Source organism: Hemitrygon akajei, chromosome 14 (genome assembly GCF_048418815.1).
Source record: "Hemitrygon akajei chromosome 14, sHemAka1.3, whole genome shotgun sequence".
Lineage (NCBI taxonomy): Eukaryota > Metazoa > Chordata > Chondrichthyes > Myliobatiformes > Dasyatidae > Hemitrygon > Hemitrygon akajei.
Window position 1 is genome coordinate 44,000,868 of NC_133137.1, and position 13,756 is coordinate 44,014,623.

A 13,756-nucleotide genomic window follows, 5' to 3' on the forward strand; every position below is an offset into this window, starting at 1 on the left:
AAGTGCACAAAACAGTGCAGGCGTTACAATAAATAATAAACAGGACGATAGAGCAGTAAGGTGTCAGTCCAGGCTCTGGGTATTGAGGAGACCGATAGCTTGGGGGAAGAAACTGTTACATAGTCTGGCCGTGAGAGCCCAAATGCTTCGGTGCCTTTTCCTAGATGGCAGGAGGGAGAAGAGATTGTACAAGGGATGCGTGGGGTCCTAAATAATGCTGTTTGCTTTGCGGATGCAGCGTGTAGTGTAAATGTCCGTGATGACAGGAAGAGAGACCCCAATGATCTTCTCAGCTGACCTCACTATCCGCTGCAGGGTCTTGTGATCCGAGATGGTGCCATTTCTAAACCAGGCAGTGATGCAGTTGCTCAGGATGCTCTCAATACAACCCCTGTAGAATGTGATGAGGATGGGGTGGGGGGGGTGGGGGGGGTGGGAGATGGACTTTCCTCAGCCTTGGCAGAAAGTAGGGACGCTGCTGGGCTTTCTTTGCTATGGAGCTGGTGTTGAGGGACTAGGTGAGATTCTCTGCCAGGTGAACACCTAGAAATACAATATGTGTCCTTATAACCATTACAGCACCGAAACAGGCCATCTCAACCCTTCTAGTCCGTGCTGAACGCTTACTCTCACCTAGTCCCACTGGCCTGCACTCACCCCATAACCCTTCATTCCTTTCCTGTCCATATACCTATCCAATTTTTTTTTAAATGACAAAATCGATTCTGCCTCTACCACTTCTACTAGAAGCTCATTCCACAAAGCTACCACTCTGAGTAAAGAAATTCCCCCTCGCGTTACCCCTAAACCCTTGTCCCTTAATTCTCAACTAATGTCCTCTTGTTTGACTCTCCCCTGCTCTCAATGGAAAAAGCCTATCCACATCAACTCTATCTATCCCCCTCATAATTTTAAATACCTCTATCAAGTCCCCCCTCAACATTCTACACTCCAAAGAATAAATAGACAATAGACAGTAGGTGCAGGAGTGGGCCATTCGGCCCTTCTAGCCAGCACCACTGTGATCATGGCTGATCATACACAATCAGTACCCTGTTCCTGCCCTCTCCCCATATCCCTTGACCCCGCTATCTATAAGAGTTCTATCTAACTCTCTCTTGAATGCATCCAGAGACTTGGCCTCCACTGCCTTCTGGGGCACAGCATTCCACATATCCACCACTCTCTGGGTGAAAAAGTTTTTCCACATCTCTGTTCTAAATGGCCTACCCCTTATTCTTAATCTGTGGCCTCTAGTTCTGGACTCACCCATCAGCGGGAACATGCTTCCTGCCTCCAGCGTGTCTAATCCCTTAATAATCTTATAAGTTTCAATCAGATCCCCTCTCATCCTTCTAAATTCCAGTGTATACAAACCCAGTTGCTCCAATCTTTCAACATATGACAGTCCCGCCATTCCGGGAATTAACCTTGTGAACCTACGCTGCACTCCCTCAATAGCAAGAATGTCCTTCCTCAAATTTGGAGACCAAAACTGTACACAATACTCCAGGTGGAGTCTCACCAGGGCCCTGTACAGCTGCAGAAGGACCTCTTTACTCCTATACTCAATTCCTCTTGTTATAAAGGCCAGCATGCCATTAGCTTTCTTCACTGCCTGCTGTACCTGCATGCTTGCTTTCATTGACTGATGTACAAGAACACCTAGATCTCGTTGTACTTCCCCTTTTCCTAACTTGACTCCATTTAGATAGTAATCTGCCTTCCTGTTCTTGCCACTAAAGTGGATAACCTCACATTTATCCACATTAAACTGCATCTGCCATACATTTGCCCACTCACCCAACCTGTCCAAGTCACCCTGCATTCTCATAACATCCTCCTGACATTTCACACTGCCACCCAGCTCTATGTCATCAGCAAATTTGCTAATGTTACTTTTAATCCCTTCATCTAAATCATTAATCCAAACCTTGCGGTACCCCACTGGTCACAGCCTGCCATTCCGAAAGGGACCCGTTAATTGCTACTCTGTTTCCTGTCAGCCAGCCAATTTTCAATCCATGTCAGTACTTTGCCCCCAATACCATGTGCCCTAATTTTGCCCACTAATCTCCCATGTGGGACTTTATCAAAAGCTTTCTGAAAGTCCAGGTACACTACATCCACTGGATCTCCCTTGTCCATTTTCATAGTTACATCCTCAAAAAACTCCAGAAGATTAGTCAAGCATGATTTTCCCTTCATAAATCCATGCTGACTCGGACTGATCCTTCTACCGCTATCCAAATGTGTCGTAATTTCCTCTTTTATAATTGACTCCAGCATCTTTCCCACCACTGACGTCAGGCTAACCGGTCTATAATTCCCTGTTTTCTCTCTCCCTCCTTTCTTGAAAAGTGGGACAACATTAGCCACCCTCCAATCAGCAGGAACAATTCCTGAATCTATAGAACATTGGAAAATGATTACCAATGCGTCCACGATTTCTAGAGCCACCTCTTTAAGTACCCTGGGATGCAGACCATCAGGTCCCGGGGACTTATCAGCCTTCAGACTCAACAGTCTATCCAACACCATTTCTTGCCTAATATAAATTTCCTTCAGTTCATCCTTTACCCTAGTTCCTTTAACCACTATTACATCTGGGAGATTGTTTGTGTCTTCCCTAGTGAAGACAGATTCAAAGTACCTGTTCAACTCGTCTGCCATTTCCTTGTTCCCCATAATAAATTCACCCGTTTCTGTCTTCAATGGCCCAATTTTGGTCTTAACTATTGTTTTGCTATTCACATACCTAAAGAAGCTTTTACTATCCTCCTTTATATTCTTGGCTAGTGTTTTTCTTAGTATATGTATATCCTTGAATATTCATTTCCCAGGCCCTGTCCGCTTGAAGCCATGTCTCTGTTATTCCCACAACATCGTACTTGCCAATTTCCAACTGAGTCTCAAGCTCATCTACTTTATTCATCTACATTTTTTCTTGGCGTATTGCCTTTTTTGTTATCTTCTGTTGCTCTTTAAAAGCTTCCCAGTCCTCCGGTTTCCCGCTCATCTTTGCTATGTTATACTTCTTCTCTTTTATTTTTATACTGCCCTTTACTTCCCTCATCAGCCAAGGCTGCCCCTTACTCCTCTTAGGATCTTTCTTCCTCCTTGGAATGAACCGATCCTGCACCTTCTGCATTATTCCCAGAAATACCTGCCATTGTTGTTCCACTGTCTTCCCTGCTAGGGTATTGTTCCATTGAACTTTGGCCAGCTCCTCCCTCAGAGCTCCACAGTTCCCTTGTTCAACTGTAATACTGACACATCCGATTTCCCCTTCTCCTTCTCAAATTGTAGGTTAAAACATATCATATTATGGTCACTACCTCCTAATGGTTCCTTTACCTCGAGGTCCCTGATCAAATCCGGTTCATTGCACAACACTAAATCTAGAATTGCCTTCTCCCTGGTAGGCTCCAGTACCAGCTGTTCTAAGAATCCATCTCGGAGGCACTCCACAAACTCCCTTTCTTGGGGTCCAGTACCATTCTGATTCTCCCAGTCTACTTGCATGTTGAAATCCCCCATTACAACTGTATCATTACCTTTGCGACATGCCAATTTTAACTCTTCATTCAACTTACACCCTACATCCAAACTGCTGTTTGGGGGCCTGTAGATAACTCCCATTAGGGTCTTCCTAACCTTAGAATTTCTAAGTTCTATCCATACTGACTCTACATCCCCTGATTCTATGTTCCCCCTCGCAAGGGACTGAAAATCATTCCTCACCAACAGAGCCACCCCACCCCCTCTTCCAGTCAGTCTGTCTTTTCGATAAGATGTATATCCTTGAATATTCATTTCCCAGGCCCTGTCCGCTTGAAGCCATGTCTCTGTTATTCCCACAACATCGTACTTGCCAATTTCCAACAGAGTCTCAAGCCTTTATTCCTTATACTTTGTGCATTCATATATACTACTTTTAATTCGTACTCCCCTCTCCTTTCATATCAATTCCTATTTCACTTGGCCATACTGTATGATCACTTCTTGAGCTTTCTACTCCATTAATTCTGTTGTCCTTTTTAACTTCTCTTATGTTCACTTTCCCTTTAACTCCATCCTTATATTTCCAGTTCATCCCCTCCCCCCACTACTTAGTTTAAACACATCCGTGTTGCAGTGGCAAACCTGTCTGCCAGAATGCTGGTCCCCCACCTATTAAGGTGCAACCCGTCCCTTTTGTACAATTCATCCCTACCCCAAAACAGATCCCAGTGGTCCAAGAATGTAAATCCTTGCTTCCTGCACCAGTTCCTCAGCCACACATTCAGATCCATTATCTCCCTGTTCCTGCCCTCTCCAGCACGAGGAACTGGAAGCAAACCAGAGATATCCACCCTGGAAGTCCTGCTTTTCAGCCTTCTTCCGAGTTCTTTGAAGTCCCGCTGCAGAATGTCCTTCCTTTTCTTCCCGATGTCATTCGTGCTGACATGCACTACCACTTCCAGCTGTTCACCTTCACCCTTGAGGATTCCCTGCAATCGGTCCGTGATGTCCTGGATCCTTGCACCAGGGAGGCAACACACCATCCTTAAATCTCGCCTGTTGCCACAGAAACCCCTTTCCGTACCTCTTACTATGGAGTCCCCTACTACCACGGCTCTTCCTGATGTCTGACTCCTCGGCTCTGCTTCTGCCCCAATTTTCGGCTCGCAGACCTGTCCGCCTCTCAGACTGGCAGTATCTTCTGTCCTGACAGCTTCCAAGAAGGTGAACCTGTTTACGAGAGGAGAGGTACATCCCTCTCCATCCCTGGGGTCTCCTGTACTTCAAGCATCCTTTCCTTCCTCATCGTCACCCCCTTTCTCTCTTCCGGTATCCTTGGTGTAACGACCTCACTGTAGGTCCTGTCCAGAAAACACTCGTTTTCGCAGATAAACCTGAGGTCATCCAGTTCTTTCTTCAGTGCTGCAACATGCTCCTTCAGAAGCTGAATCTGGACACACTTTCCACAGCTGTAGCAGCTGGGGGCACCATCAGTGTCCCTGACCTCCCACATCATGCACGTAGCACACTGACTCAGCTTAGCGGTCATGTCTTCACCCTCTCCAATTGTGCCTGGCGTAGTCTCTTTCCTCAGCCACCTCGCCGAACACTCTTGAGCCAAAGACTAGCACTTTTCACACCAGGCACTTCCCTCAAAGACCTAACTTCTTCAACCTTTCTCTGTAACTTAGGTGCTGATTAGGTAACATTCTAGTAAATCTCCTCTGTACTCTCTCTATTTTGTTGACATCTTTCCTATAATTCGGTGACCAGAACTATACACAATACTCCAAATTTGGCCTCACCAATGCCTTGTACAATTTTAACATTACATCCCAACTCCTATACTCAATGCTCTGATTTATAAAGGCCAGCATACCAAAAGCTTTCTTCACCACCCTATCCACAAGAGATTCCACCTTCAGGGAACTATGCACCATTATTCCCAGATCACTCTGTTCTACTGCAGTCCTCAATGCCCTACAATTTACCATGTATGTCCTATTTGGATTATTCCTACCAAAGTGTAGCACCTCACATTTATCAGCATTAAACTCCATCTGCCATCTTTCAGCCCACTCTTCTAACTGGCCTAAATCTCTCTGCAAGCTTTGAAAGCCTACTTCATTATTCACAATGCCACCTATCTTTAGTATCATTTGCATACATACTAATCCAATTTACCACCCCATCATCCAGATCATTAATGTATATGTCAAACACCATTGGACCCAGTACAGACCCCTGAGACACATCACTAGTCACCGGCCTGCAACATGACAGACAGTTATCCACCACTACTCTCTGGCATCTCCCATCCAGCCCTGTTGAATCCATTTTACTAAGTGCCCAACTATGATCTTCTTTCAGCCACAACTTAGTGATGCCTGCAATGTCATATCAGCCAATTTCTAACTCCGCTATAAGATCATCTTCCTTATTTTGTATACTATGTGAATACAAATATTGCACTTTTAGTCCCATTTTCACCAACCTTTCAACTTTGTCTCCATGTTGCCTAAAGTTAAATTCTTATACCTTTATAAACTTTTTTGTCTTATTCTTTACTCTGCAGTTTGACTTACTCTCAAGAATAAAGAATAAGTTTAGAAAGGTATAAGAATCTAATTTCAGGTTGCTTCCCCAATACTGATGCCAATGTCCTAAGTATTCAAACCTACTTCTCCCTCACTAATCTCTGAGCCACACCTTTAGCTGTTTGGTCTTATTAACCCTGTACCAATTTGCATGTGGTTGGGCAACTGCTCCAGTCTGAAAAACAATCTTCCAACATCATCCTCAATCAACCCAACCAACTAGTTTCCCCTGGATCCCAAGTGATCCAACATTTCATCCCATTTTACCATGCAGTACCTTATCAGAGACTTTGCTGAAATCCATATAGACATTTCCTTATGTTGCATTCCATGTCACTTCTTTGCTCATTTTCCTATCTGCCCAATTCCTTCTATAAACTCCTTTCTTCCTCAACACTGCCCCTTCACCCATCTTTGTATCATTCGCAAACTTGGCACGAAGCCATCAATTCTGTCATATAAATCATTACATGAAACAAAAGGGCCGAAAAGCAATGGGCTCAACAGCAACCCCTGAGAAACATCTGGTCACCGTAGCCAACCAGAAGAGGATCCTTTATTTCCTCTTTGCATTTGCCAGTCAACTTATCTTCTGCCCATGCGCTTTTACCTTGTTTAGTGGTGTCATGTGTGGCACCTTGTCAAAGGCCTTCTGAAAATCTAAGTAAGGAACATCCACTGACTATCCTTTGGCTATCCTGCCTGTTATTTAGTCATAGGATACTGCAGCACAGAAATAGATCTTTCAGCCCATCTAGTCTGTGCCAAACTATCATATCCATGTACTTGTCCACATTTCTTTTAAGTGCTGAGATTAAGCCTGCTACTACCACTTCCGCTGGCTGCTTGATCAACACTCGCAACATCATCTCAGTGAAGAGGTTCTCCCTCATGCTCCCCTTATACATTTAATCGTTCACTTTTAATTCATGACCTCTAGTTCTAAAGAAGGATCCGGTCCTGAAGAAGGGTCTTGGCCTGAAATATCAACTGTTTATTCATTTCTGCCTGATCTGCTGAGTTTTTCCAGCATTTTGTGTGTGTTGCACTGGATCTACAGCATCTGAAGAATCTCTTGGAAGGATGCCTACCCTGAAGAAATATAATTTTTTTTCTCTCCAGTCCTGAATGTGTCTCGGGCTGAAAAGTCAACTGTTTATTAATTTCTATAGGTGCTGCCTGGCCTGCTGAGTTCCACCAGCATTGTGCTGGTGGAACTCAGACCTCTAGTTCTGGTCTTACCAAAGCTCTGTGTAAAAAGCCTGCTCACAGTTACCTTATCACAATAAAATGACATCCCTTCAGAATTGAGATAAGCAAGGACGACTTTTGCCAGAGGGTGGTGAATCTGTAGAATCACTGCCGCAGATGACTATGGAGGACAAGTCATTGGGTATATTTAAAGCAGAGGTGTCAAAGATTATGAGCCGAAGGCAGAAGAGGGTCGAGAAGGATAATCGGCCATGATCAGATATTGAAGCAGACCCGATGGGCCGCATGGATATGATACTGAAGTGCCTGTCTGTGTACCTCTCTTATCCCCTCTGGCAGCAAGTACCAGGTATCAACCATTCTCTGTGCAAAAAAACTTCCATCTTCCATTCCAAATCCTCTTTAAACCTCCTCTACTCCTTAACCTGTTTTCTATAGACCTAATAAAGGAAAAGGATTCTAATTATCCAACTGACCTTACATACTTCTATCATGTCACTCTGAGCCTCTTCAAATTGATGGAAAACAAGCCCACAACCTATCTAGTCTCTCCACAGTATAATCCTCCAATCCAGACAAGATTGGAACATGAAAGTTGGTGGAGCCAGAGACAACAAAGATGATTGTCTAAGGATACAGGCACACATAACAGCTGAAAAGTTGGCAAAGCAGCAGCAGATGAAATTTAATTCAGATATGTGTGAGGTCACTTTCTGGTAGAATATATAGAGTACATAGCAGAGACCTAAAAAGTTCCTACAGAGGAATATTGGTGTGCAAGTCAAATGCTCCCTGAAAATGGCAACACTAAATATGATAATGAAAAAGCCATGAAGTATTCTTGCCTTCACAGCCCGAAACAGTGAGTACAAGAGTTGTCATGTCATGTTGCTATTGTACAAAATATTCATTACACCACACTATTGTGTACAGCTTTGGTCACCCATTTGAAATGGAGAGATTAATTAGAACATTGCTTGGAATGGAGAGCTGTAATTAAATGAAAAGATTAGATTGGATGGGTTTATTTTCACTAAAAGATTGAGAGGTAACTTATACAGATTTCTAAAATTATGGAGGGCACAGATAAGATAGTCATTTTCCCATAACAGCAGAATCTAGAACAATAAGGCAGATTTATGGTTGGGGTGGAGGGGACTGGGGTGTGAGGAAATCCAAAAGGTCGCTCTTTCCACACAGAAGATAGTGGTTACCGAAAACAAGCTGCCAGAGGTGATAGGGAAACTAGATACAATTACATAATTTAAAAGGCATTTGAACAGGTACTTGATAGGAAATCCAGAAGACTACAGAAATTTGGCATGTCCCCATCGGCTCTTACTGATTTTTATTGATGCACACATCATGGGAACCAGGTTCCCCTCTATTGATTCTGTCTATACTTCTCACTGCCTCAGTAAAGCACCCAGCATAATCAAAGACCCCCACCCACTCTTCTCCCATTGCAGAAGATATAAACGCCTGAAACCACATTATCGAATTTGAAGACAGTTTCTATCTCACTGTTATGAGACACTTGGATGGACCTTTTATATGATAAGATTGACTCTTCAACCTCACAATCTACTGCGTTGTGATCTTACACTTTATCTGTGCTGCACTTTCTCTGTAGCTTGTACATTTTATTCTGTATTGTCATTGTTCTAACTTGCATTGTGTAATGATCTGATCTGTATGCAAGAGAAACTTTTCATTGTACACATGTGACAATAATAAACCTATAGAAAACAATGTAGATAGGCAGTTATGACGTGGGCCAAAAAGGTACTTTTCAGCTGTACTTATTATTACAGTTACTCTCTACTGCACTCACTTCAGCACAATCCTTCCTATAGTGTGGCAAACAGAACTATATAAAATACCCCAAGTATGGTCTGACATGTGATTAATAAAGTTGCAACAGGTCTTGTAATGAAGCCCATAATAAAGTTCAAAATTTTATTTTCCATTCCCGATCTATAAAGGCAAGAATGCCATATGTGTTCTATCATCATTTTCAGGGAACTATGCACTTGAACCCAAAACTATCTGTCAACAATCCTTAGCATTTCACCATTTTGTATACATGTCATATCCCTATTTGATTTTCCCTGTAGTTACTTGAATTAAATTCCATTTGCCAATGTTTCAACCAACTTTCTATCTGATTTGTATCCTGCTGTAATCTTGGAGAACCCTCCTTATAACCTATGAGAAAGCTAATTTACATATTCTACATTTACTTGCCACTGAGATCAAGGTTCCCAGCAGGAACCTTCGCTCACACCGCTGGCCAGTGTGCTGTGTGCCAATTAGAAAAACAACCCACCAGATTACTAAGCCAATTCTGGATCCATTTTGACAGCTTAGCCAAACACTTTGGTCCAGTTTCAGTTAACTTGCCTTATTTGTCCAAGTCAAATCTGGCAATTTTTGTTTTCAGTTGTATCTGGTATAGGCTCAGTGTTTATAAACTCTCTCCATATATTTACAACATATCATTGTTCTCCACCGCCTGCTAATTGCTCACATTCCCAAAACAACTGCCTTTCCCACTTGAGATTTTGCGTGAAACATTAACTCTATTTCCCTTTCTACAAGTGGTACCAGACACAGAAGTGTTTTGAGCACTACTACTAATGGGACATATGATGGTTGTAAGACAACATACCAAAGTGGATGAGAACAAGAGAATTTAATTTCCTTTTAAAAATAGCTGGAAATGCTTAAAAACTACTGTTCAGACCCAGGAACTGAATGTGCATGTACAACATTTATGAGTACAGTTTATTCCAGGGCTACTCACAAGTGAACTCAGTGCATCTTTACACCATGAGGATCACTGGAATTTTGATCTCTGTACTTAAAAGGGTACAACTTGTTTTGGATGTGATCAGAGTTGCGCCACACAAAATGTTTTAATTGACCTTTTTACTCACCTCCATTAATCCAAAATTAGATCTCTATTATTCTATATTTTGCGCATTTAAGTGGCTGTCTAAATCCCTCAATTAATGTATCTGATTTCACCAGCTCCTCTTGCAGCATGTTCCAGAAATTAATCACACTGTAAAAATAAACTCACCCCCAATAAACAACCCACAGGGGCCAGTGTTGGGACCCCATTTCACTTTAAATATTAATGATTTGGATGATGGAGTTGATGGCTTTGAGGCCAAGTTTGCTGATGGTATGAAGATGAAGGGGCAAGTAGTGTTAAGGAAGCAAGGAGTCAGCAGAAGAACAGATGGGACGAATGGGGAAAGAAGTAGCAGATGGAATATAACGTAGGGAAGTGCATGGTCATGTACTTTAATAGAAGGAATAAAGGCGTAGACTATTTCCCAAACTGGGAGAAAATTCAAAATTCATGAAGTACAAAGGGACTTGAGAGTCCCTGGATTGAATTCCTTCAAGATTTACTTACATGTTGAGTCGGTGGCAAGGAAGGCAAATTCAATAATAGCATTCATTTTAAGGACTAAAATATAAAACCATGGGTGTAATGCTGCGGCTTTCTTTATAAGGCATTGGCTAGACTGCACGGAGTATTGGGAGCAGTGGGCACCTTATCTAAGGGGAAGTTCATGAGAATAATCCTAGGAATGAAAGAGTTAATATATGAGGAGCATTTCATATCTCTGGGCCTGTACTTGCTGGAGTTCAGAAGAACGAGGAGGAATGATTAAAACCTATTGAATATTGAAAGGCCTAGATAGAGTGAATGTAGAGAGGATGTTCGTTACACAGGAGGAGTCTAGGACCAGCAGCACTACCCCAGAATAGAACAGAGATGAGGAGGAATTTCTTTAGCCAGAGGGTGGTAAATCTGTGGAATTCACTGCCACAGAGGCAGTGGAGACAAAATCATTGGGTATATTTAAAGCTATGGTTGATAGATTCTTGACTAGTCAGGGCATCAAATGTTAAGGAGATAAGTGGGAGATTAGGGCTGAGAGGGATATTAAGCCAGTCATGCTGCAATTGTGGAGCAATTAATACTCGAAGGGCTGAATGGCCTAATTCCGCTTTTCTGTCTTGTGGTCTTTAAATCTCATTCCTGTCATCTTAAATCTGTACCCTATTGTTTTTGAGACCCCTACCATGAAAAAAACATTCTGACTATCTGAGGGGCAAGGGCTGACTGCTCCATCCCAAGAGGTGAGGCAGTTTACACAACATAAATAAAGGGAAATAGTGTTCAGAGAACCAAGTTACAGAATCTACCACATTATTGAATGAAAATGATGGAAACATTTTTGAGAAATAAGACCAGATCTGTTTCTTCAGTTTCTGTTACTCACTGATGGTGAATGAACAATTATCTCACAACAAAAAAGTTAACAACAGTATAACAGAAAATTAAACAATTATTAACTCCAATTTGCATTTGGATAACTGACTACATCTAAAGCAGCGACCCTTTGGTCTTTGGTGCAAATTCTGTCTGGGTCATTGGTTACCAATCGAGTTGTAATATTCAATTGAACTAAAGAGTTATTTTCATCATATCTGAGCAATATACCTTCATCCGTGGGGACTGACTTTGAAGAATTCCTGTTCATATTTCTCTGACTTCGAGTTGAGATTCGATTTCGGTTAGACTGTTTGGAAATCAGTTTGATGGGGATTCGCCTACGAACGTCAACACCGCCAAGACATCCAGAATTATCAGTGGCTTGCAGATCTTTATCTTTGGAAATAGACGTTGTATTGCAATGAGTAGCAATTAAACATATAAATACAGACGTGAAACAAACAATAGAATCAAATCACAATTAAAAAGGACAGGGCAGCTGGACACAAAGGGTGAGACAGGGTTCGGCGGGGCGTGGGTTAGGGATCACAGGTGAAGAAGGGAAGTTTAGGTGGGGGTATCAAGTAAATGGCACAGGGAGAAGTGGGGATCAGGCAGGGAACACGGGGGAATGAGGCGAAGGTCACGGAGTTTCAATGAGGAAGGGCCACGGGAGGGTACATACGTGCCCGCGCTTTGCACGGTTCACCCGCCACCACACCACAAGGGCTGTGCGCGGCGTCGAATGACTTCTCCCGTGAGGACAAGAGGCCTTTTAGCGGGGGTGTCAGTGAGTGAGAGCACAGGAGGGCCAAGGCCAACAGATATCCTACCACCACCGGCCTCGCTTCGCTCAGGCGGGCACTGACGGAGCGATGCGGAGCCTAGGGCGGTGATGTGCGGGAGCGGCTGCTTCACGCCGTAAACCAGTAAGCGATGGGAACAGAGACCACAAGCCGACGAGCCCCAATCACTCACCTCCCTCCTCCATCTTGAATGAAGCATTGTGGGAAGGAGGAGGTGGAGCCCGTAACCTGGCAACGGGGGGAGGGGACTGGCCTGGCCTGGCCAGGCGCCTGATGCTTCAGAACGGAGGGATCTGTTCTCGAACGAGTGGTGGAGTGAGTGGAGGGTGGTAGTGAATAAGCAGATATGATGGGGTAAGGCTTGAAAAGAGTATGGTAGTGAATAGAGTGGGAATGAGGAGGATAGTGAGTTGGTGGCGTAAAGGGAGGATGATAGTTGTAGTGAGTTGGGTGCAGTATGGAGGAATGAGGGGAGGGTGATAGGGGGTGGGGAAATGGGAGAATGAAGGAAAGGAACAGTGGGGGAGTAAAGGGTGGGAATAGGGGCTGAGGGAAGGGATAGTGAGGTGAGAGATTTGAGGAGTGAGGCAATAAGGGCAAAAACCTAATCTAACACATGGTCTGGTAGCCTTCAATGTCCTCTGTGGGACAGCAATGTATATGGACACTATTACTACAATTACCATAGCTACGGTCTGTTACGTACCCCGTAACTGGGTGTCTTACCAGCAAAGATAGAAGAATCCGTTGGAGTCTGGTGGTACTATTTTCAAACAGTGTTTATTAGTAAAATATACAAATCAATATCAACAATGCAAATATATCGATAATACACATTAGCAATGCTAAACCTAAAAGTGTGGGTATAATAATAATCAATAATAAACAAGCTCTATCGATGTCTAGGGGATAATGAATTGTCATATGTGAATATAAAGTTCAGTTCATACGTGCTGAGGTAGTTGTTGGTGGTTTTGCTGTAATTGTTGGAGAGAGAGAGAGCGAGCAAACAGTGACAGCTACAGTCAATCAAACCTTCCTTTACACGTTCTTGATCTGTCGATGTGTTGTGGCCATTCAGGTATGACCCCTCTGTCCTTCAGCTAGACCGTTCTGTGGTGGACTCGTCACCCAGGCAAGGGTGGACACACACACAAGCCCCCACCGGCCCTGCTATAAACACTGTGAGTTAAACTGACCGATCCTTTGTGCAGTCTCCGATGCCCCACACCTTCACGTGGGTTCCAACACTCAAGCAGTGCTCACTAGTGTGTCTCCTGGTGTGTCTGAGGGGTGTCTCCCCAGACCTCACTTTTATCCCCACTCACGGGGTTTCAGGT

At 43.4% G+C, this 13,756-nt stretch overlaps 1 protein-coding gene across 3 annotated transcripts in view; it reads right to left on the reverse strand.

The window, feature by feature from the left end:
- Positions 1 to 12,663, reverse strand: part of cbll1 (Cbl proto-oncogene-like 1, E3 ubiquitin protein ligase) — a 51,870-nt gene extending 39,207 nt beyond the window's left edge. The window contains exons 1-2 of one of the 3 annotated variants that reach the window (XM_073065943.1): positions 12,589 to 12,663; positions 11,839 to 12,006 (exon numbers count right to left, since the gene is read on the reverse strand). In XM_073065943.1, the coding sequence (XP_072922044.1) occupies positions 11,839 to 12,006; positions 12,589 to 12,601 (181 nt within the window). In that variant the 5' untranslated portion in view covers positions 12,602 to 12,663. Of the gene's footprint in view, positions 1 to 11,838; positions 12,007 to 12,588 lie in introns of those variants that run through there. The other 2 variants (XM_073065944.1, XM_073065945.1) reach the window with 2 other exon arrangements.
- Positions 12,664 to 13,756: the final 1,093 nt, after the last annotated feature.